This window comes from Thermobia domestica, chromosome 18 (genome assembly GCF_964235325.1).
Source record: "Thermobia domestica chromosome 18, izTheDome1.hap1.1, whole genome shotgun sequence".
In the NCBI taxonomy this organism is placed as follows: Eukaryota; Metazoa; Arthropoda; class Insecta; order Zygentoma; family Lepismatidae; genus Thermobia; species Thermobia domestica.
Genome location: NC_137471.1, coordinates 22,423,793 through 22,450,291, shown reverse-complemented (window position 1 = coordinate 22,450,291; position 26,499 = coordinate 22,423,793). Strand labels below are relative to the sequence as shown.

General features: G+C 37.9%; 1 protein-coding gene across 1 annotated transcript in view; it reads right to left on the bottom strand.

Annotated features, from left to right (window-relative positions):
• LOC145675043 (sodium channel protein Nach-like) overlaps window positions 1–26,499 on the bottom strand; it is a 72,991-nt gene that overhangs the window by 36,586 nt on the left and 9,906 nt on the right. The window contains exons 2-5 of the mRNA XM_081745408.1: window positions 20,288–20,476; window positions 14,317–14,449; window positions 11,897–12,039; window positions 6,887–6,989 (exon numbers count right to left, since the gene is read on the bottom strand). Of these exons, the coding sequence (XP_081601534.1) occupies window positions 6,887–6,989; window positions 11,897–12,039; window positions 14,317–14,449; window positions 20,288–20,476 (568 nt within the window). The remainder of the gene's footprint in view (window positions 1–6,886; window positions 6,990–11,896; window positions 12,040–14,316; window positions 14,450–20,287; window positions 20,477–26,499) is intronic.

The following is a 26,499-nucleotide window of genomic DNA, read 5'->3' as shown; positions in this document are numbered from 1 at the left end:
TCCAAAAATTTTCGCCTCCAGCTAAAATTAACTCAGCCGGAATTTCATCTACACCCGGAGATTTGTGTTTCTTTAATTTCTTCATAGCGGTTTCTACTTCTATTTGGTTGGGTTCTGGAATATACGGTTCTGCGGTGTGTATCTCCTTTTCTCCACGCACACTAGTTTTTGGTTGCGTTTTAGCAAATCGTCAAAGAAATCTTTTCATCTATTTAAGAGGCTATCCGTATCAGTGAGAACTACCGTCAGATTTCTTTAACATATAAGCACGAGGTTGATAGCCTTTCTTAAATTCGTTGATTCCCTTATACATGTCCCGGATGTTTATATTTTTTACTATTATCTTCAAGTTCCTTAATTTTAGCTTTCAAAAAATCGCGTTTCTTTGTTCTAAAAGTTTTGGAAGTTTCCCGCCTGGTATTTGCGAAATTTTGTGTAGTTATTTCATTCGGATTTTGTAGCCAGTGTAATTTTGCCTGTTTTCTCTTCTCTGCTAGTTTAATGCATTCCTGGTCGAACCATGGTTTGTTCCTACATATTTCCGTGTGTCCCAATTTTCTTTTGCTGAAATTTTAATGCTATCTCTAATTTCAATCCAGGTATCCTCATACTAGTGTACTCCGAATTTTGTAAAGCCGAGAATCTATTCGAAACTTCAATCTGGTATTCCTCTCTTACCTGGCTCTCTTCTAATTTCTTTAAATTGAATCTCTCCGTATTCGGACAATGAATATTACCTTTATTCAACGATAATCTCTTTCGTATTATCGCTGCTACCAGGTAGTGATCAGTGTCATAATCAGCCCCTCTAAACCACCTGACATCAATTATGCTAGATTGCCTTCTTCTATCTACTAAAACGTGGTCAATTTGATTATGTGTTTTTCCGTCTGGTGATGTTGCGATATGGGAATTTTGTGCTCTTCACGATTAGGTATTTGGATGTTGCAAAGTTCACGAGTCTAACAGCGTTGTCATTACTTTCCTTATGCAGACTTTCGTTCCCTATAATCGGTTTGAAAATATCCTCTCGTCCTACCTTCGCATTGAAATCCTCTAATAGAATTTTCATATAGTCCAGGAACTTTAGTCAAAAAATGATTGTTTCTTCGGAAAAATTAGAAGCCAAGGTTTTTCTTCACAAAAACGTTCATTAGGTCATTCTAAATGACATATCAAAAGTCCCCGACTTTCTGCTGTACGCTTCCCCTTTTTCCGGGGGGTGGAAGTGGGGGAGGAAAACGCAATTTAAAATAAAATCAAATTCAGCTTATTTGCATGTTCACCTAAATATTCCGAATAAAAAACAAAATTTACCGGGAACGCTTAGCACATGTGCTCGTAAATGTTTCACAGGAAGTTCCAAAGAATATCGGGGCGGGTTTCGGAAATATGACGTCACCAAAATGGCCGACACCAGAATTTGTTGTGTTTTGTGGGAATGGTTATAACTTCCCGCAGAATAGTGGTAAAACCGTCGTTTTTGTTTCAGATTGAAGATAAATAATTACCAAATGTACGGAATGAAACGTAGTTCTGCATTGTTAATTTCTTTCGAGATACAAACTAGTTTTTGAGTACTTGGTTTTAAGTGTAAATGCAAATAACTCAGTAATCATAAAATATTTCAAAATATATCTTCAAATAAAGGTTGTAGAACATTATAAAGCCTTTCCAACGGTATCTGTACCTGCATTTTTTAAACTAAAACCAACTAAAAGGCAGAGGTCCAACTGCACAATTATGGGACCAGTATTTAGATATGGTGTTAATCCGTAAAGAGTTTATTAGGACAGAGAGGATGGTGTGACTGGAAGGCATATCTGTCTGCAGTGAAGAGGATGATTCCGTATTTCCACGCCGCAGGACATTTTTTGTACGCTAAAAGTGCCAACTTGTTTGTACAAGACATGGTAAAGTTGGAGTACATATTGAATGGAGAAATCTATAGAAAATTTACTGCAGACTTTTTCACTGTTAAGCGATCAGACAAATTTTTTAGTCGAACTCCAACAGATATGGTAATAGAACAGTCACTCATGAAGTCTTCAAAGATACGAGGGGGCTTTGTGCATGGAAGAAGTACAAAAGAGAATGTTTTAACTAAGTTTTTTGTTGGTTTGTTAAGGGCGAGTAACATTTCTGAAGGACTAGAAAACTTTTGTGGGATTTCGTTTGCAAGTGGAGAACAGCATGTAGATGCACGAGAATCTCGAATCTAATGGGACCAAGAAGATGTTAGGAAAGTATCAGAGTGGTTCAGTTCCCACAACCCTTTCCCAAATGTACAAGTGATCATGTCTATAGCAACAGGGGTTACAGGCAATGTGGAGAAGATAAATTGCTACGATGCACTGAACATTGGAGCAACCATGATGGAAAGAAAAGTTGGTGACAATTTTCATGACATAAAATATTCTCGTACTGATAGGGTTCTTTCTCTTCAATCAGTGAACAGTCACCTTACGGTACATGACGTTACTGTGCCTGTCGATCCATTGCTGTTGTTTCAACGATTCAGCATAATCAAAAGATCAGATGATGACCTTCGAGCATGTTTAAATTTCTAATTGGATCATTACCCAATGGCTCTTTTTGATGCAACTGGAATGAGAAAAACGAAGAAATCATCCTTATTGAACATCTTCAACCCGACCAATGTTCATCCTGATCTCGGAAACGCAAACTATGTCGTTGATGGAGGGTTCCTTTTTCATCGAGTGGTGTGGCGTCAAAACGATTCTTTCATGGATATTTGTGATGAATATGTGGCATATGTGGAAAAACACTGGTCAAAACACTGTCATCGTATTTGATGGGTATGGTAATCCTCAGAAAAATGTAAAAGGCATGGAGTAACTTCGACGGTGCTCGAAAGCAGCATCAAAAACAATTATATTTGATGGAAACATGGTTGCGACTACGAGCCAAGAAAACTTTCTCGCCAATTGCAAACAACAAAAGTAGGTTGATTGCTTTGTTCGCTGATAAATTCAAGGCTGTCAATATTGATGTCAAAGAAGCAGACAATGATGCTGATGTCCTTATTGTAGAAACCGCACTCACGACATCAAAAATTAATTATAATTCTACAGTTATTGTTGATGAGGATATTCATTTGTTAGTAATCATGACAGCTCGATCTCCGCCGAATTTAGAAATTTTTTTCTTGAAGCCTGGAAAAGGAAAGACAGACGAGAAGATTTACTCATCAAGGAGTTTAGAAGGTGTATTCAAAAATCACATTTTATTTCTACATGCTTTTCTAGGCTCTGATGGAACATCCGCCATTTTTCAGAAGGGGAAATCAGCTTATTTGAAATTATTACAAAAACGTCCAGATTTAAAACATGTCGTAGAAATTTTTAATCGAAGTAATGTTTCCCATCCAGAAACAACTGAAAATGGCATACACTTTTTTAGGGGGATTATACGGTGCATCTGCAAATGACATTTCACTAAATGATTAGCGTTACCATTATTTCAACAAATCCGTGAAGAGAAATAAGTCTGTCGATTTAAAAGCCATACCACCGAATTCAGCTGCAGCACAACATTTGTTTCGGGTTTATTACCACGCACAAACATGGCTTGGAAACCAACTAAATCCTGAGGAGTGGGGTTGGGTTATGAAAGACAATTTGTTAGTACTAATTCGATCAACGCAGCCAACTGCTCCACCATCCCTTTAAAATGATTTTCTGTTCATGATTTAAAGGATGCGGCAATGTGTGTGGATGTCGAAAGCTGGGTCTGTTCTGTTCTCTTGCTTGTGCAAATTGTCACGGACAATCCTGTTTGAATGTCACTCCAACGGAAGGAATATCTGAACGTGAAATATTCATGGACGCCGAAGAAATAGAGGCCGGATACTTATCGAGTTCCTTTGCTGATTGATAAATAATAATTGTAATTATAGCATGTCCCAAACCGGGTGGACATGCTATAATTACAATTATTATTTATCAATCAGCAAAGGAACTCAGTAAGTAAACCATTTCAGGTAAGTTGAATAGCTTACCTTTCTTATTCATTATTACTCTGAATTTTACATTTCTCATTCTATAAACGATAAGAATATATCTCCGAACGTTGTAAATCCTCAGTTTTGTATCTGTGTCTAGGGTGTATGTGACTTACGGATCCTAATGCGATATTGAATCTTATATCCAATTTTTTTTCTCATTTTTTTTAAAGTAGGCTTATATTGTCTTTACAAGAGTCGGTCTATTAAATAAAACAACATACCTTCCTTGCATTTCAAAATACAAAAAAAAATGCAGGTACAGGAAAGGTTTAATAATGCCCTACAACCACTGTTTGAAGATATATTTGGAAATATTTTATGATTACTGAGTTATTTGCATTTACACTTAAAACCAGGTACTCAAAAACTAGTTTTTTTTGTTATTGTATTTCGAAAGAAATTAACGATACAGAACCACGTTTCATTCCGTACATTTGGTAATTATTTATCTTCAATCTGAAACAAAAACGACGGTTTTACCACTATTCTGCGGAACGTTATAACCATTCCCACAAAACACAAAAAATTCTGGTGTCGGCCAGTTCGATGACGTCATATTTCCGAAACCCGCCCCGATATTCTTTGGGACTTCCTGTGAAACATTTACGAGCACATGTGCTAAGCGTTCCCGGTAAAATTTGTTTTCTTATTCGGAATATTTAGGTTAACATGCAAATAAGCTGAATTTGATTTTATTTTAAATTGCGTTTTCCTCCCCCACTTCCACCCCCCGAAAAAAGGGGAAGCGTACAGCAGAAAGTCGGGGACTTTTGATATGTCATTTAGAATGACCTAATGAACGTTTTTGTGAAGAAAAACCTTGGCTTCTAATTTTTCCGAAGAAAAATGCTAAAGTTCCTGGACTAATATGGTATCGCGGGAGTTGGTCAAATATCCATTCCATTTCTTCGTAAAAACTGTCTTTTATATCGTCATCCTTCGAAAAAAGGTAAATATATACACATTTTTTTCAAGTGGGTCCGTCTTGACTAGGGTTCTTCTGTCCTCGCCCTTTTTTTCGGGTCCTTCTAACATGGAATCATCCCTCATACGCAACAGGGTAACATGGCCATAGTGCCGAAAGCCCAAAAATCTTAATTCCTAATCGTAATTTTTTAAAGCAAAATTTGTCAGAATTGTGAGCATTCAGAGAGCTGTTATTTATCTTGTATATAACAACAATATTTCAATGTCAGGCAATATATAAAGTTTATCGTTATACCAAGGTTTTTTTGAATGTCTATATGGAAATAAAAGTGACAAATGTTAAGACGTTAAGAGAAATTACTTTAAAATATTATTATCCAAGAGATATTTTTCGTAATTTTGGTACAGACAATTTTCAGTTGTTTTATTACTAGCCAGTAACATGCACTTACGGTGCTATGCCGGTGGTGAAGAATAGTGTTGACATATATTTGGCATTTATGTATGCATAGGGTATTAATTTCAAGAATCATCGGTTCGATTCTGATCGCAGGTTCTTCTCTTTCGCGAATTTCTTTTGCAGACATTTCTCTTCTGCTCTTTAATGTAAATTTGCATATGACTTATAGAACGATGAACTCTTCTGCAGGATATCTTATATAAGAATTAACATATTACAAGACTATGAAAAATTTCGAAAATTCATAAAATGTTACAAAATATTCTATGAATATACAGGGTGTCCATAAAGTTTGGGTACATGGGGGAAAACACTTTTAGTCAATTTAATGTTAATGAATATATTTTCAACATGATTTTCGTGCTGTTCAATGCATAATTTGATGCGATTTGCAAGATTAGGGTGAACTCGATGGAATAGGTCTGAATTGCCGTCGATTTCAGCACACTGACTGGTAATGCGTTCTGTCAGGTGGTTTAAATTTCTAATCTTCATCGAGTAAACTTTCTCTTTCAGCATTCCCCAGAAAAAATCAAGGGGAGAAAGGTCTGGCGAACGAGGGGACCACTACAGATGACCTCCGAATCCAATGAGAAAATTGTCATTCAACCAATCTCTAACAGCTGTAGCAAAATGGGCAGGGGTCCCATCCTTCTGAAACCAGTCTGGAAGTCCCTCACCTGAACGCTCAATTTCAGGCATCAATTTGTCTCTCAGCATGTTCAAATAAGTGTCACCCGTTACATGTTCATCAAAGAAGAAAGGTTCTAGTATACTCCACAAACCACATCACACCATCACTTTTTGGCAGCTCTGTGGATTGCATTGAGACCAGTATTGAAGATTTTATTTGTTTACTTTACCATTGACATAAAACACAGCTTCGTCATTGAACAACACACAGTCTTTAGTAAAATTGATATTTTGATCCTATTTATCTGCAGACCATTGACACATCTGCATGCGTCTATCGGGATCATCTTCATTTAAGTGATGCAATATCTGTAACTTGTACGGATGAAACTTCTCATCAGCCAGGATTTTGTGGATGTTTGACCTTGCAACACCCAACTCCGTGGATGTCCGACGAAGCGATTTCTTTGGGCTAACATAAACCTTAGCCAAGACAGCCTCTCTCGTTTCGTCTGAAGTCTTTGGTCGTCCGGAACGAGGTTTGTCCGACAGACTGCCTGTTCCTTTAAACTTGATGATTAATTTCCCGACGAGAGTAAAACTAGTAGGTTGACAATGAAGGTGTCGAAGGTTAAATTGTTAAGCATTTTGGATACGACCATCCTTCTAGTCCACTCTCGACTCGTTCTTCTTTAGACAGAGCCATTATTCAATCTGGAGAAACAAAAATAAATTGTTAGAATTCCCTATGTACCCAGACTTTATGGACATACTGTGTACAAATAGCGCCCTCTCTTAAGCTTCGATGAATACTCTAAAAGATATATATATCTACTCACCTGTGCACTTTTGGTCTTTAAGAGAATTTTCAGAATAATGGGCTCAGTATCATAGTAGTCTATTTGGTACAAATCTTCCAACGGACGAAGATCACTAAAAGGACTGAAAATATGAATTGTTATTAGTTTTACATTTTGGGCCAAGCAATGTAAATAGATACAGAAATGCTTTTCTAGAAAATAGTGCAAATTATTGTTAATTGAGTTTTTCTATTGAACGAACACAGAAAAATGTCGAGGATAGTTAAAATTCCACACATGCCCTCCCAACGGGAATGGAACCCGGGATCATGAACAACCAAAGGCGCACACACTAGCCACTAGACCAGGAGGAACGGTACCTGAAGATTCTTCACCAGTGTTTGTAGGTTTCCGTAAGAATATTTCCCTCGACTGACACAAAATTTTCCCTTTTCTTATCAAATTTTCCCTTTTCTTATCATATTTTCCCTTTTCTTACCAAATTTCCCCTTTTCTTACCAAATTTCCCCTTTTCTTATCAAATTTTCCCTTTTCTCATCAAATTTTCACTTTTCTCATCAAATTTTCCCTTTTCTCGTCACATTTTCCCTTTTCTCATCAAATTTTCCCTTTTCTTATCAAAATTTCCCTAGTTTGTTGAATGTCAAATTCCTATGACAGAAGTTATGTAGTCAGATTAACTTAGATATATTAAGGGAAGTGCTAATCACATTTGTTTTATTCATATGCTTCTTGCTTCTATTTTTTAAAAACATTTCCTTCACTTTTTTTAAAAAAAAACAGAAATCTCATAAATACACCCAGCAACGAATGGGTAGAAATTTGCTTCTGTTTTTTACTTCTACAAAATTTCCTTAGATTAGGGAAATTTCCCTCCAACTACAAACATTGTTCAGCACATGACTCAAATATTCTTCTGCACATTCCTACAACGCACTACTCATGTGTCCTTAATTTTATCCCGAGACGTTTAAAATAACTGCCGGAGTTGTTTTGAACACCATATATTTTTTTAAAATTAAAAAGCATGAGGGACGCATGAATATATAGGGTGGCACAAAAACAGGTATACAGTAGCTAGGGATGCACACAAGACAAGATTTGTGGCTGTCTCGTCCCGAAAATGTGCTGTAAAAGTGATGTCTCGACTCGAAAAATGTATATTTCTCTATTGGAAGAGCCGTGTCTCGACTCTGAATTTTGTCAGGAAAATCCTGTCTCGACTCGTCTTGTGCACATCCCTAAGAGTAGCGTACTGATCGACTCATGGCATTTTATAACATTTACTTATTATCCACAAAGGTATTAACTTAGTTTCTTCATTGTTTGTTCCTAATTTCTTTTCACTTATACCTGAACCTTCGAAGAGACCGAAGCAGATAAATCAGGCACGTAGCTAACGAATGGGGACGGGGGGGTCCGGACCCCTCCCGTTCGAAACCAGGAATGAAAAGAAAAATAAGGAAGGATGAAACAAAAAGTAACGATAAAAAGAAGAATCAATGTTAAATATAAAAAGCTACAGCAAGCGTTTGGATTCTTTCTTATGACGAGCTTTGTGTGGATGAAACGGAGGATCACGTTAAAAATGGGTAATATTGTAACGGAGCATTCCGAATTCCATCTAGCTTAATGTTAATCCTATGGACTACAAATGACGATCGATAAACCGCTTTGATCAGATAGACTCTCAGGTAGAACTTAAGCAATGCCCACAATCACCAATAATGTGAGCCTGGCAACATAGATTTAAGTTACAACTTGTTAAAGAAAGTTTCAATTTCGCACCAACACTAATCCATTTTATTGTATGTCTTTGACGAAGATAAGAAAAAGAGAACACAAAGAACAGAGTTCCAATGACCTCGGAATCTTTTTCAATACTTTTTTATATTCTTTTACTCGAGATTTCTTCATATTTTGTTATTAAAATACTTACTAACATATCCTCATTTTATTATTCTAACAACCCAATATGGGTATGTTGCCAGCAAAATAGTTTAGCTTGATCGAGTCCGTGGTGTGTAACCACACTATTTCATGTCACGCCCTCCTCCCATTACGAAATCCTAGCTAAACGAACCAATATATGTTGCCAGTAAAATAGTTTGAATCTATGTGATAACCACAGTATTTCGTCACGGACCCCTCCTTCCTATTACGAAATCCTGGCTACGTGCTTGAATAAATGCATTATCTTAATAAATTAAAATGTCATACTTGATCGATGTTGGTCTGTATATCTACTTTTGGGCCAGTGTATACCAGGGGCGGATCCAGAACGGACTTCTGGATGGGTGTAATACTGCTACTTAGAGCTACTTTTAAGAGCTCCAAACTCTGGAATGGGGGATCCATCCTTGGCGTATACTGAAGAAATGATTACTGCATCCCAAGAAGAGGATTCAAATAGGTAATTTTATCAGGATGAAGATACATATGGACAGATTCTCTATTTTATAACATCCTTGGGTATATGTAATAGTAGGGAATGTTTCGTGAGATATCATTCGAGAGAAGAAGTAAAATACTGCATACGTACGCAATCACGCTAGTTGGTATACTGTTTCAAGATGTCAAACGTTTCTCCACATGACGTCACGGACAGGGAGCCAATCAGAACGCTAAACGCGAACTGTGGCTACCTGTTATTTTATACACCTTGATATCAAATCATATTATAACTCTTTTTGCAATGAAATATAACTATGGAAATATGGCACCAAAAATACGTTTCGTTACCTATCTGGGAAATTATCGGTTTTATATCAAAATTCTATATAACTTCCACTCGTCTCCGTAAGATCTTTCAAATAAGCCACGTTCCATCAAAATTGGACAGAAAGGTACGGGACGCATTTTCGCCGACCCTAAGAGGTTCATCCAAAACATGGCTGAAGTAGCATTCTTATTGGCTACGAACCGATGACGTCACCTCCTATTACTACTACTACTACTTTTGCTATGGATCTCTATAGTACAGGGGCAAACTTATTTTAATGAAAGAAGTTTAATGGAAGTTTTAAAAGAAAATCGTTAAATGACATTGGATCTGTATAGTACAAGGGCAAACTTATTTTAATGAAAGAAGTTTAATGGAAATTTTAAAAAATAATCGTTAAATCACTTTCTGAATATTAGTTTTAATATTATTTTGACAAAAGAAGTGTTATAAAAAAATTTAAAAATAATTAAAAAAATTCTTAGACAAGAAGCAGGGTTTGAACCCACGCCAAAAACGGTTATTTTACTAGCATGTTACGCTAGCTTACTCGGCTGACAGCAGCTAGTGTTTACTTTGTGCTATATGTATGTCATGACTCGTGATGTCGTATCTGTATCGGCCAATCAGATCAGAGGATAACTTAACCTCTTGGGATCCGCGAAAATGCGTACGGGACCTACAGTTTTTATTGGTAGCCATTTCGATGACGTCGCCAATACTATTTGCGTCAGAATATGAAGTGCCACCATGGAAATTATTCATAAAGACGATGTTTATGACCAAATAAAACCATTGCCAACATTTCTAGAATAAACCTGCCACGAGATTACATATGCTCCCCTACTATTACATATACATCGTCCAGAAGGTAATCCAGCCCCTCCAAGTGTTAGTGTTAGTGTTTCCTAACGGAGACTTTCATATTCCTTTACAAACGTAATACTTGCAATTAAGTTCCCTTCATTTCATAATTGAAATCATGAAAAATAGTCGTATTTGTTTCTTTGTCTAGTATGAATTATACATGATATAAATTATACAAAGGTTGATTCATTTATATTGAGCCGAAATCAATGTATATTTGTACCGGGCATGCGCAAACCATCGCTGTGAGATTGCTACGAGGCAAACAACAGTATCTCATTAATCACACAATAGAGTACTGTGGTCGAGCCCAATCCGACGCCACTGAAACTGAGCAGATTTCTGGGAGCAGTTCATTGTGGCTCATTCCGACGCTAAGTTCACGGCGTTGCGCATCGTATAAATGTCTTAAGTGCGTAATTTTTGTGTAGGTCGCGCTACTGTGAATCGTATAATATGGAAATATGCGACACACATACCTGGGCCCATCACATCGACACGAGTAATTATAAACCTGCTTTCAGTAAAGAGGACTCCACCACATTTGCTTGTGGTTCGGCGTTTGCGACCTCCGAAAATCCTCATACATATCGTTCGCACATCGCAGCCAACAATCAACCACGTCATTCACAGGGATTTACGCATCACGGTCGTTCGTAAGAACAATGTATACAGCATTAAACCGTGTCATATGGCTGAACGAAATATTAACTGCAGGAAGTTGTATGAACGTCATCTCGAGGGAGATCGGTGGAAGTTTGTTCTTATCCTTAATGAGGCGTGGATTTACTTCACAAGTCCGTGCCATTACATACAGACCTGGTGACGCCAAGGGCGCATTCTTCCACCAGTGCGCAAAGAGTTTCCCAAAAGGGTTCACGATTTAGGTCTGTGTCGGACTGTGTCTCTGACAAGTGGAGCGAAGCGTCGAAATCAATGCTGCGTACTACCAGATTCATGTCCTCATTTAAATGTACCATATGAAATCCCAGCATTGTATGGACAAGACGTCAATTCGGTTGAACTGCACTAAGAAAAAGAATCCAGCCACATGGTGAAAACATCGCTCGGATTCTATCGCCGGAAAGTGGAAATGCGGCAATTTCCTTCTCGGAGATTTCTTCAAGAATCCAGATGCCAATGTAATGGACTATTGTGCATTCGGACTCTTCAAGTGGAGCCTGCCGCATAATCGAGTCCGCACCGTCTCCGACCTGTGGAAAGCCTGTAAAGAGGAATGAGACGGAATACCCATGGTCGAGCTGCAACGCAGAGTCCTGCGATGGAAACTCTGATACCAGGGAATAGTCAGTAGAGGTATCCTGCAGATCGAACACAACCGGTTGTGGAAAGACTGCTTTTCCTAGGTAACCTGCACATTCAAATTCGGCTCAATATAAATGAATCAACTTCTGTATTGTCTTGAATTGAAATTATACCTGTGAAAGTCCCCAGATAATCGGCTGTTATAGGTGAAGCAAGGACCTTGTTCTGTTAATAAAAGCTTGAAATAATCACAACATGCAAATTCCTTAATTCCCATCTCACACACTCCAATGACGTCTTCGCATTTTATCAAGTTCTGGAATAAGATTTTAATTTATCAGAAACATGTATGCTGAGTCGTAAAATAAAATACGTGCAGATTAAGAATATGGAGGCCAATTTATAAAGTTATTTTACTTCATTTACCGTACTTTAACCCTTTCACTGTGGAAGGCGACGGAAAAAGATTTCCCTAACCTGCGAATGTCGATTATAGTCGACGTGTTAAAATTTGTCTGTATCTTGGTTTTGTCGATTGTAGTCGCCAAAGGTTTTCTGTGTGATTTCTATTGTTTATCGAAAACAATAGAACACAAACAAAAATGAACGGTACAACTTTGGCGACTACTCTCGACAAAGCCAAGATACGGACAAACAAATTTTAACACGTCGATTATAGTCGACATTCGCATGTTAAGGAAATTTGGTTCTGTCGACAAAAGTCGACTTCCTCTGTGAAAGGGTTAATATTGTGCTCTAATATAAGCCTATTCTAGAGTGCTATTTTTCTGGCACATACCTAAATAACTGCGTACAGGTTGATAACATGTCAGTAAAGTGCTGAAGATGATTATTCATGCAACAAGACACGCACCAACGTGTGCTAAGATAAAATCTTTGAGTTTTACGTCCCGAGGTTATGCCGGTTAGGCTAAAGGAGACGGTGATGATGAGTAATGAGTGAAATGGTGGAATGAAAAAAGTGAAAGGAAACGGGAGAACCCCGGGAAAACCCACGCACACGATGTTTGTCCACCACAAAGTTCACTTGGCGGGGGCTGGGATTGAACCCGGGACCCCAAGCACCAGAGGTGAACGCTCTACCCCTGAGCCACCGTGGCCCCCGTGTGCTAAGATAGGATACAAGCAGGGACGTCATTTAGGGGGGCAGGGAGGCAATTCCGCCCCCAAGAGTTTGAGGAATACATATACTTTAATCGATTGTCTACTAATAAATTAGTACAAAAAGTGAAAGTCTTTTGTCAGTGTCGCGCTTGCCTCCTTCAAGCGGAGTCTGAAATGACGCCTCTGGGTACAAGAAAGTATCCAAGATTTTTAGGGGGTCGACGTACCCACCCACACTCACACAAACACAAACACACACACACACACACACAGAGAGAGAGAGAGAGAGAGAGAGAGAGATTTTGAGTGACACTTTTGCGGTTTCCATTTGATTCTCTCTCGTATAAACAACGCAGCTTAAACAGACACGACTTGATTTTTTAACTTACGAAGTCACGAAAAGTGCAAATAATTCTCAGAACAAAAGTACCCACATCGCAGGCACGCATACTTAACTGCGACAGCGCGATTGATTTTGTCATCTCCGAATTGAACATCATTACACACTGTCACAAATATTCTCAATTTTATATCTATCTCCCATTAAAAAGAAAGAAAGAAAAGCAAGGAAATGGATGGTAATGAAAAGACGGTACTGTGCCTTTTTCGGTAGAACAAACTGAAATATGTTGCAGTTATCCCCTTTCCCTGACATTTTACAACTTCGAACAGAAACAAACTTTGCTGGTAATGGAAGATATTGTCCTTATATGACACTCAATTTTATCTTAGCACACCTTAAGCTTTAAAATTTTGCATAGTATCTGGATATGGCAACACTGGAAATTGTAAATTCCAAGACCCTTCCAGTCTCTATACTCCGAAAACAGGTCTTTTTTTGATTAAAGATAATAGTTTGAAACAAGTGTCCAATTGCTTTTCACACTAAGCCAAGGGTAAGGAAACTTGTGTCCAAAACTTCAAAGTAGATCTGACACACACATACAAACACGCACACAGACGCACAGATAGACAAAGTAAGATTAGGAAAACGACACTCATTTCAGTGTCGGATCTAACTGCAGTCCATAACTGCATATCAGGGTGCAAAATCCATCATTTTGACAGTTTTTAGTCTTATTAACGAAAAAATGGGACTGAAACTACAGTTTTTTTTTTTTAAATGGAAATTAGGGAAGCGGTGTGCTCACTCCCGATACTTTTAATCTGTTTCATTTCTTCATTTTACCACACCAAAAAATTTTATCCCTTTTTAGTGCATATTCTAAACTTCCTTAATAAGGCAATAACACGATAATATTGCACCCCCAAAAAATATTTTCTCCTTTTCAGTGTATTTTATGAATGTTTTTTTAAACAATTGACAATTTTATTAAAATAAACAAAGCATAATTTAACTAAAAAAATTCACCCAATTCTATTTTCAAGATTTATGGCTCGTAAATCTGCCTGAAGTGAATAAAATGATTTCCAAATTAAAGCAAGGTTACGTTTATTCATCACTTACCTCATAAACAAGGTCATAAACGTATTCTCCACGAGCGTAATCTTCTCCTCGATATTTAAGGAAAGGCTCGAGATGATCGGCTGCATATGTCAGATTCAGCAAATACTTGATGTAATTTTCTTTGCTCGGGGTACTGCAAAAACGATACAGAAATCATTAGAACAATTTAGAAGAGAAAAATGAGGAATGATAGAAATACTGTAACACGAGGATCCCACAGTAAGTAGGTACCCTAATAGCATTCTAGATTTTTAATAATCTTACTTAAACTTGCAAGGCTAAGTCTGCAGTTTTAAAATTCCATTAAAATTGACACATCTGTCAAGCATAACTTAAAATACAGAAAGAGAACCTCTAAGGCTAAGTGTAATACGCAAGCATTCTTGCGCATACTTCATTCTTACATCTGGTGTAAGCAGGGGCGGATCCAGGACGGTGGGTTGTAATACTACTACTTAGAGCTACTTTTAAGAGCTTCAACCTGTGGGGTGGGTTTTATTTATATATAAAATAAGAAAGTTTTCTCTTCTGGGGAGGGCGATCGCCCCCCTTGGATCCGCCCCTGGGTCTAAGCATACAAAGGTTTATACGTCAAAGCTCTGAGGACTCGAAGCATGACTTGAAATTTACACTTGGCAAAGCCATGTGCAGAGAGAATTTCTAAAGTTATGTCTATCAAAGCAAAGTAAGGGCAAAGTTAGACTCGCCGTAGATGTGCTTGTTAACTGGGTATAATTCATCTTTTTAGAATTGAAAATTAAACATCTTTATTTTAGCGTCTCATAATTATGTCCTGAAGGCTAAAGTATAAGGATGCTCAATGAAATATTAATGGAATGAAAAATGTGAGGGAAAACAGCAGAACACGATACTGTCCACCACAAACTGACATGACCTAAGATTGAGCTAACAAACTCATCCACTAAAAATGATGAGGTCTGTACAGCTGAGCTTCCGTGTTTCAGAACTAAGAACGAGCAAAAAGATTTCACAAGATGAGTTGTTTGGATTCATTATTATCTTTTACAATCAGAGGTGACACAGCGGCGCTTTATTACCGTCTTTGGTAGGTCGCATTATAAAGGTATAGTCACGCACTGGATAGGTAAATAGAGTTCCAGTCCCTGAAATGATTTCGTGAACCCCAAAATGGGGTACGTCTTTTATGTTGTAAAATTACTTTAATAAGGTAGATGGTAGAGCAATATACCGCACGGAATTCAGTTTTCTCCCACAACTTTTTTATTATAAAATTCCTATTATATACAATATAAATGTTAGGCAAAGTTAGTATAAATGTGGTCCGAAAACCAATAATGACTTCTCTAAGCAATTTGAGTAAATAGGTGTCCCAAGGCCCAGCCAGCCAAGGAAAGTTAGACTCCAGGCAAGCATAGAGAGAGGAGGAGGAGAAAGAGCAGCTAAAACTTTATGTCGATTTTAAACAGAAACAGAAAAGTTAGAAAAAAAGGACGCCCCTCGAGAAAGCCCGCGTCCTGGATAGAGCGAAGGCATCACCCAACATTCTACATGCCTCTCCTCCATGCTGTTAGTAACCTATAGTTGATGTCGGTGCATGCGTGTCGCTGTTTCTACCTTTCCGGAAGACATTTACACGCGAGTATTATGACAATTTGGCCTTGTGTCCATTTTCAATAAAAAAAAAAAAAAACACCGCTTTCTTACAAGACTGACTATGATATTTATTATAAAAAATTAAAATAGAAAAGTAACGGTTTCGGAAGTATAGCACTTCCTTCCTCAGACTACACTCTACAACTGAAATCAGAAATAAAATTATATACAATAAAGAAAGGAGATCATTATTTCTTTCCACCAATCAGGAATCACTACTCATTAAAAGTTTACTTTTCTTTTAATAGCACTACCTCTTAATGCTTTTGACATCGTCCACCATCGCCAACGACAGGCAAGTGACGAAGATTCAAGCAGTCAGCAAGGTTTTTGCGTAAAAAGAGACTGGAAACCACAGAAGACATCAATCGCACCCGGTTAATCAAACCACCAAGTCTCTAAGAGGCTTGGTCATAGAGTACATCTTAACCCCCTCTCTAAGACGTCTAGACAATGAGAAGCACCTGTCCTATACTCTCTGAGACTTCTGGTCATTGAGAGGTACCTGTTCTATACTCTCTGAGACTTCTGGTCATTGAGAGGCGCCTGTTCTATACTCTCTGAGACTTCTGGTCATTGAGAGGCACCTGTTCTATATTCTCTGAGACTTCTGGTCATTGAGAGGCACCTATTCTATACTCTCTGAGACTTCTGGTCATTGAGAGGCACCTGTTCTATACTCTCTGAGACTTCTGGTCATTGAGAGGCACCTGTTCTATACTCTCTGGGGCTTCTGGTCATTGAGAGGCACCTGTTCTATACTCTCTGAGACTTCTGGTCATTGAGATGTACCTGTTCTATACTCTCTGAGACGCTTAGTCATTGAGAGTTCTTTAACAATCTCTCTAAAATGCCTGGTCATTGAGACTTTCTTAAAACTCTTTCTAAAACGCCTGAATATTGAGATTTCCTTAACATTCTTTCTAAAACGCATAGTTATTGAGCGGGCACCTGTCCTATAATCTCCAACACGCCTGTTCATTGGGAGTTCCTTAACACGCTCTCTAAAAAGCATGCCCATTGAGCGGGCGCCTGTCCTATAATCTTTAGCACGTCTGGCCATTGAGAACTCCTTAACACTCTAAAACGCATGGTCATTGAGATTGTACCTGTCCTACATTCTCTAACACGCCTGGTTATTGAGAGTTTCTTAGCACTTTATAAAACGCCTGGTTATTGAGAGCTCCTTGGCAATCTCTCTAAGATGGCTGGTCATTGAGACGTGCCTGTCTTATACTTTCTACGTCGCCTGATTATTGGGAGTTCATGACCACATTTTCTAAAACGCATGGTCATTAAGAGGCAGCTGTCTTATACTCTCTAAGGTGCCTGGTCATTAAGAGTTCCTTAGCACTCCTTCTAAAACGCATAGTTATTAAGTGGATACCTGTCCTATAATATCTAACATGTCTGGTCATAGAGAGTTCCTTAACACTCTTTCAAAAACGCATGATCATTGAGAGTTCCTTAACAGCCTTTCTAAGACGCCTCGTCATTGAGAGACATCTGTCCTATACTCTTCAAGATGCCTAGTCGTTAAGAGTTCCTGAACACTTTTTCTAATACGCATGGTCATTAAGCGGCACCTGTCTTATACTCTCTAAGACGCTTGGTCATCGTGAAGTTAACAGCATCTCTAAGGCGCATGGTCATTGAGAGTCACCTGTCCTATAGGCGCATGGTCATTGAGAGTCACCTGTCCTATACTCTTCAAGAGCCTAGTCGTTGAGAGTTCTTTAACAGCATCTCTAAGACACCTGGTCATTGAGAGTTCCTTAACAACCTCTCTGAGTCTCATGGTCATTGAGAGACACCTGTCCTATACTTTGTAAGGTACCTGGTCATTGAGAGTTCCTTAACAGCCTTTCGAAGACGCCTGGTCATTGAGAGGTACCTGTTTACCTGTTCTAAACTCTCTAACGAGAGAACCTATCCAAGTGTAACTCTGACTTCGAGTCGAGACTATGGCCGTTGGACACCTTGTCCCAAAAGAACATAACACGAAAAGGGATACATCCTCGATCGCAAACGTTGCGGAGATATAAGCGTGAAAAGTTAGAAATTGAGCTCCATACTATACATTACAAAGTCAGATTTCAGGTCAGATTTTTCGGAAACGGTCAGGTAAGGAAACTTGGCGAATACATATCAAATTAGTGTGGGGAGCACAGCACCTTTTGAATGAAAAATTTGTGTCCTCGGGGTACTCGCAGGATCCCAGGCGGGGTCCAACTCAAAATTTGCAAATGAAACCGGGGGTCAAGTAGCATATTGTATGAAAGCTATTGTTAAATAAAAGAAGATAAAACAAATCTCAACTCTCTACGATAACCCTGTGCAAACGGGCAACTGGTCAAAATGTCAATACAACCTACATCAGAAAATATATGGCCACGCTCCTAAATCCGTTAAGTTGCGACAATAACAAAACAGAAGAACACGTTTGAAAGTGCAAGGTATTGAAGTAAAGCAAATTGCTGCAGAGTCTCTCACACAGTCGCTCAACGGACCTTATCCAAGTATAAGTCTGACTTCGAATGACCAATGGACCATAGAATAACCATGACCATTGGATTTCGTGTCCTAGAAGAGAAAAGATACATTGTCAATCGTAATCGTCGTGGAGGGTGAGAAGGTCAAAAGGCAACGGTATATGCTTCGCGCATCGGGACCCCAAATTCACAGATTGTACTGTAAAATTTCTATCGGGGGATTTGCTGAATGAGAAACATGATGGTAAAGACGAAAAGGAGTAACCTTGAAACTGTGAGGCAACTTGGAGAGGAGTGTGGTTGGAGAAAACTGGAATAATGGTGCAGAAATATATATATCGGAGGGTGCTTTTGAGAGAGAGACTCTGTCGCAACTTGCTTTACTTCAATACCTTGCACTTTTAAACGTGTTTTTCTGTTTCTTTTTTTTTCATATTGTCGAAACTTATCGGATTTAGAAGCGTGGCCATAGATTTTCTGATGTAGGTTGTATTGACATTTTGACCAGTTGTCCGTTTGCACAGGGTTATCGTAGTGAGTTGAGATTTGTTCTATCTTCTTTTATTTAACAATAGCTTTCATACAATATGCTACTTGACCCCCGGTTCTGTTTGCAAATTTTGAGTTGGACCCCGCCTGGGACCTTGCGAGTGCTCCGGGGACACAATTTTTTCATTCGAAAGGTGCTGTGGTCTCCACACTAATTTGATATGTATTCGCCAAGTTTCCTTACCTGACCGTTTCCGAAAAATCTGTTTTTGTAATGTATAGTATGGAGCTCAATTTCTAACTTTTCACGCTTATATCTCCGCAACGGTTGCGATCGAGGATGTATCCCTTTTCGTGTTATGTTCTTTTGGGACAAGGTATCCAACGGCCATAGTCTCGATCCGAAGTCAGAGTTACACTTAGATAGGTTCCCTCGTAAGACGACTAGTCATTGAGAGTTCCTTAACAGCCTCTCTAAGACACCTTTACAGTAAGAGTTCTTTAACACCTTCTCTAAGCTCAAGGTCATTGAGAAGCACCTGACCATCAACTCTCTAAGACACTCGGTCATTGAGAGTTCCTTATCCTAAGAAGGATGGTCACTGGTAGGAACCCATCCAAGAAGCTCTAAAACGCATGGTCATTGGACTCTTATCATTTCATCAACAAACCTCCGAATGGTTAGAGGAACTTAATTGTAATCTATATTTGTAATATAGATTTTCAGCTCCTATCTTGGAGATATGTTGAGTTGATTTTGGGTTTAACATCCCGTTCAGGAGCGAAGTTATATTAAACGTGGATCTACTGATTAACGTGGAATCCGAACCACATGAGCTCCCGCTGGGAATCGAACCCGGGTCTCCTAGGCCAAAGATCCTATCTTCATAATAAAGACTGTCCTGAATAGCTATTTTGCATCTGTTATCTATTAGACACTTGTACCAAAAATTTGAAATGAAATCTTTAAGTTTTACGTCCCACGTTTATGCCGGTTGGGCTAAAGGAGACGGTGATGATGAGAGGTGAGTGAAACGGTGGAATGAAGAAAGTGGGAGGAAATGGGAGGACCCCGAGAAAACCCACGAGGTGTTTCTCCACCACAAAGTACACACGGCGCGAGCTGGGATCGAACGAGAGACCCCAAGCACTGGAGGTGAACGCTCTACCACTGAGCCACCGCGCCCCCTACCAAATACTTGAATCCTGTTCTTCACTGTATTAACCAACACCTCCCTCATTCGTCTGCTTTATTAGTGAATGGGTCTAGCGACTGGTGCCTGAAATATATTTCTTTGTTTGTTTTTGTTTTTTTATTATTGTGGTACGCCGTAACAACCATTTTGCTTTCTTACCTGTTGACAGGGATGTCATCTGTAGGAACGAAAGGACAAATTGAAACGCTTGCAAAGGGAGTTGTAAATGAGAAGAAGTCTGTGTTGACGCTGGTGAATGTTGGAGACGTCTGGAACCTAACCAAGAATAAGTAGACCAAATAGGTAGAAGCAACCACTCCAAAGCCAACCAGAAGGAACCAAATTAATCTGAAATTGAAACAGACTTGTTAGCTGGAAGCAACATAATCTAACTGATAATCTAGAAAAGATAGACTTATTGGCAGTCTTCTTATCTCATGTTCTTATTGCGTTATTTTATTTTTTGTACAGTATAGTGGCGTACGGAGAAATTCATCAAGGGGAGAGTTCAAGCTCCAAAGTTTGTAAAATTTCAAGTATTTGTATACATATCTTAATATGGCAAATAATATTTTCCTAAAGAGGGTTAAAATCCTGAAACTTCCGTTGCGTACGCCACTGATACAGTCAATATGCTAATTAAGTTTGTTTTTTTCTTTTTATCAGAACATTAACTTGAGAAGAAAGTTACCACAATGCGTTATACTGTGGTTGTATTTTCCAGCCTATACAGGGGTGCCCACAAGGGGGGGCTATGACGCAAACTGCGTCATTGAAATATTTGGGGGGGGCTAAAAATCTATATAAATATGCTCGAGAGGGTGTAAAAATTAATCGAAAGGATTTTTTTTTCATGGAAGATCACCTACAGATTGACAATTGAGGGGGGGTGCGTCATGGACATGAGGGGGGGTGGGCACCACTGGCCTATATAAACATATTCCTCAGCGATACTTTTATTTCTTTATGGAGGCGAACATTCGACATTCACATATAACCCCCACGTTATCCAAATGAGATTCATTTATTAAGGTATAACTAATGTATTATTGTATGTTGCATACAATTAACGCATGAAACATGAATAATTAAAATTTTGCAATCTCCTTTTAACAAATACCTCTCATTTACGAACAAATAATCATGTCCCATTGGTGTTCGTTATTCAGAAGTTTTTACTGTAATATGAAAATGGTAGCAGAGGCGTCCGTAGAAAATTTCGCAGGGGGGGATCAAAAAGATTAGCTTGCTATTATATGATTCTTGTCTTGTTGGAATTCAGATTACACAAACTCCAAGCCCTATAAAGATTAATATGTTGCATACATTCCAGGAGATTATTATTATTATTATTATTATTATTATTATTATTATTATTATTATTATTATTATTATTATTATTATTATTATTATTATCAGAAAGATAAAAATCGAAGTAATTGTGGTCTGGAGGATTGAGAAAGATATTTAACCATTTAATGTGCTCCCTATTTTCGAAAAAGAAGTCACGACCTCCTTTCAGGGGCGTCGTTTAAGGGGCAGAGGGCCATTTCCCCTCACTGAGTTTAAGAAACAATATACTTTACTCAACTGTCTACTAATATACTAGTAAAACCCGTGAAAACCTTATGTCGGTGGAGGCCTTCCCCTCCCACCAAGTCAAATCTGAAATGATCTAAAATGACACCCCTGCTTCTTTTTAGTAGCATTTTCCCTTTTCTATTACTACAAAACATGAAAATATGATTTATTTTGATGATACTATTATTATTGTAAAACTACGAAAGACAACAAATACGAAATGAAATTAGATGACAAAATGGAAAATTAATCTACAAACATTGTGCACCAAGATTGTACAGACTACTTCAAAATTTTTGTAGCACAACCTTCCCAGAATTCTCTTTAAAAATGTTTATTTATTTCTCTTGTTATTTAACAAGTCAATACGACATATGCACTTCGAGTCAAATGGAAATACGTTTTATTCATATAAGAGCAACATGAATCTTTATCAACGCTGAACAGAAAATTTAAAAGAAAAAAGTATATATTGCTTACCAAGGAGAGACCACATTCAGGATTATCACAATAAAGATCACTATCGGTCTGCCAACGTCCTCATATTTCTGGTAACTAAAACCATTTCAGATTTCACTCACACAACTAAATTGTTTACTAAAATTGATTTGAAGTACGAATTTCTATCCTTTATTATTCATTATATGAATCACAGTTAATGAAGTACTACAATGCAGAAATTTTGCATATCTGGGAAGTTTGTTTGATAATGGCTCTTTTCAAAGTCACGTGGTTAATTAAAAAATACTAAATTTGCTTCATCTAAATCATTCTAATAAATATTAAAACAAGATTCACATAGCACATGAATAATAACCAATCAATACTTTTTGAACAAAAATTGTAGACGTCTTGGCTCTTTTCCGAAGGCATCCAACACAGAAGATAAATTGTGTTTTGTTCTTTTGTACAGTTTCTCGATGGAGACTCATCATGCATAATCCTGTTAATCGTTCTTCAGACATGGTAGATGTTAACCAAGTTTTAACACGCCTTAATGTACTAAAACTTCTTTCAACGATGCAAGTTGTAACAGGAAGTGTAATAGAAATTTGAATTGGCTCTTTTATTGCTGGGTAAAATGTAGATTGGTCCATCAAGTTGAAAAGAGTGAGTTTTTCTAAATTGGCAGAATCCAAATTTCTATGTCTCCACAAATCAAACCAGCATTCTGCCTGAGAAATGAAATTTTCTATCTTGTACGTTCGGCTTACTTCTTCCATCTTCTGCAAGAATTGAGACTTAAAAAGATTTCTCATCTCAGATGGATGTAATGCAAACAGAGAGAAACCTGTGCAAGTAGAAGGGGGATTAGCACGATGAACTTGTCGAGACGAAGTTCTTGGAACTAAGTGAATATCAAGTTCTTTCGCTACACTGTTGCACTTTTGGAAAATCACTTGAAAAGTTTCTTCTGTGTTTATTCTGTGATTTCTAAATATACCAATCAACTCATTGATATGAGACTTTGCTGCCATTAAGTTCAATTGGATTCCTTGTAAAATTTGCACCACTGACTCAAGATAGGAAGAATAATTACTGATAATTACCAAAGAAACTATGAAACTACCTGTAGATCCTGTACAGTAAAGGCGATAAGCATTGCTTCTTATATGTGAAACAGGAGAATTTATAGATAAGTCTTCTAATGCACGCATTATTTGAACGAAGCGTTCAGAAAATATTCTTATGCTATTGTATTTAGAAGTCCATCTAGTATCTCAAAGGAGTGGGATGTTAGGAATAAGTTTCTTTCTCAATGGGATTTCACGAAAGAGAGTAACGATTTCTTTAACAGTGTCGATGGTGTTGAGTATGTCGGAAACGGAACACAATTTATTAACAACAAGATTTAGCTTATGTGAAGCGCAGTGGTAAAAAAATGATTTTGGACATTATTTCCTAATAATACTTTGCACTCCAATACTACACCCTGCCATGGTAGAACAGCCATCAAAGCCTTGTTCAACAAGTTCACATTCAGATAAACCGGTCTCCTCTAAAACCTTTAGAATTGTCTTAGCAATGTGTTCAGCATTGAACTCATTTAATGGAATGAATCCGATGAAGTTTTCGTGTACCTTATTTTCACTGGGGTCATAAAATCGAATTCCTATCAATAATTGTTCTATACCCGCAATATCGGCTGTCTCGTCTGCCAGCACGCTGTAGTACTTGAAAAACATAATCTTAGGTTTTATATAATTTCGGAATAAAACATTACCGGTAACTGATATAAGCTCATTCTGAATACGTACTGACACATACTTGGCGTTTCCAGCGGCAGCCTCAAAGTGCTGTTTTAATAAATAATCGCCAGAATACACCTAATTGGAGAAGATCATAGAAATTACCGGAATTGAAATCCTTCCCTCTCAAAGATAAGTCATGTGTTGCACAAAATACAATTGACTCAATAATAGATTATAGCTTTTTCCTGTTCTCCTCAACTTGTTTCTGAGCTGCTTCGTTTACTTTCTGTTCAACGGTGTCTTCCCGTTGTGCCTACTTCCCGTTATGCCTACAGGCCCTCCAGCACTTTGTAGAAAATATTTTTAATGATCTTACCTGTAGGCAGAACGGTAATTCCCGTTGTGCCTACTTCCCGTTCTGCCTACTCTTTCGAGACGGGGAATTCTGTGCAGGGAGGGATCTTTTCTAGGGATTTTTTCTTTAGTAATTCTGAGATCGAGACAGTAATCTGTATAAAATTCAATTCAAATTTTTAATCTGTCACTTTATAAGTATCAATAGGAATAGTAAGCAGCACAGAATGGCAGAATTTGTCAGTTCGAAATACGGGGGGAAAGTGCTCGCGTACGAAGGGTTCTTATACCGGATTATTGGTTAGTTCTATCTTCTAGTTAAAAATTAACTACTTTTTTCTTTCGTTTTTTAACATTACGTTAAGAGACACCAAATAGTTGATCTGGGTAAACTGAAGTCAGTTTCTTGAAGGTAGTGGCCTAGTATCTCGCTAGTCGTGTGATACAAGTTCAAGTTAGCAGTACAAATAATCTCAGTTTACAAGTTTTGACTTCAAGCTTATTGCACTAGTCAGATGAATGTATTTTGCAGGTAAATTTTAACGAAACTATTCATGTATTTTTTTTATTTATTTCATTTGTTTCTATCTTCAGAGAAGTGATTGCAAAGGAAGGGATACAGGAAGAGGTTGCAGTCGCTTTGCCAACATTTGAGGGAATTAAACATACCCTGTATAACTGTAGAAGCGCAGAAAGGCCTGAACTTCCCACAACAAGAAATTGTATTAGGTTAGAGGGCAGGTGGAGACAGACATTAACAGGAGAGGAATTTCTCTTAATTGATGATGGTGTTGATTCTGATCGATTATTGGTAACTGAATTTATTATTATTCAATTTTAATTACAATAACTTTCGTAAAGTACTTAATGTTAGCAGTGTTAAGTTTACAGACATTAATTAATATCATCTAGTTTGAATTTACTTAATAGGATCCTCAAAGTTTAGTTTTGGAGCCAGAGGTGTACTAATACAATTAACTGATTCAAATAAGGGATTTCAATTGTATTATATTCTGGGCACGAGCTTTAGATAACTTTAACATTCAAGTATGCATCCTTAAATTTTTAGCTAGAATTAAGTATGCTGGTCATCACACTTCAAGCTTGCAGCATGTCTGAAAATTCAATATTAAATATATATTTTGTTTGAATTTAATAAGTTTGTTAATATGTTAATTAGCTAATACACTAATAATTATCAATATATTAGGGGAGCTAAATATTAATATTATATTCTGCAGGTCTTTGGGACAACCGGAAATTTACGGAAGCTTTCAACCACAAAGACAGTTTGGATGGATGGTACTTTTAAAGCAGCTCCCCGTATATATCAGCAGCTGTACACCATACATGGGACATATTTGGGGCAGACTTTTCCGTTTCTATTTTGTTTATTGCCTTCTAAGAAAGAGGAAGACTATCGTAGGATGCTGCTTCTCATTAAAGATGCGGCTTCTGCAAATGGTCTTTCCTTTAATCCTACTACAGTGATTATAGACTTTGAAAGAGCGGTAATCAATGCCGTTACTGGTGTTTTTCCGGATGCAGCCATTCGTGGGTGTTTCTTCCATTACACCCAATGTTTATGGAGGAAAGTTCAGTCATTGGGGTTGTCCACTTTTTATGAAGAAGACAAAGAGGTCAGGAAGTGGATAAGACGTGCTGCTGCACTACCACTTGTGCCAGTGGAGCAAGTGGGTGACTAGAAGTATAGAATCGTGTTAGAAGACAAATTACCTGTTAAGGTAATGCCAAAGAAGGAGCAGTGATGTAAAAGACAAAGGCTCTTTTTTTTCAAAAGGGCCGCCTTATGCATCCTCTTGCATTGTTTGTTTAATGTATGGCCGAACATGTCTTGAGGATGTGAATTGTGGCACTTTTTAGTACTGCAAGCCTTAGTATGCTGGAGATAAACTACTGGAAAACCGATTAAAATTCGGTTGTGAAATGAATTGATATTAGCCCGAAGTAAGTCTGTTTCGTGTTCGTTTCAGATACAATGTCAAACGGGTTACTGGCAACTGAATCAATCAATTCGAGGAAAGAGATATGATGGAGACAAACACTCTTTTTAAAGGCCGCCTTATGCATCCTCTTGCGTTGTTTGTTTAATAGTTGGCCAGACATGTCTTGGGGATGTGAACTGTGGCATTTTTTAGTACTGCAAGTCTTAGCATGCTGGAGGTAAACTACTGGAAACCCAAATAAAATTTTGTTCTGAAATTGCTTGATATTAGATCTTTT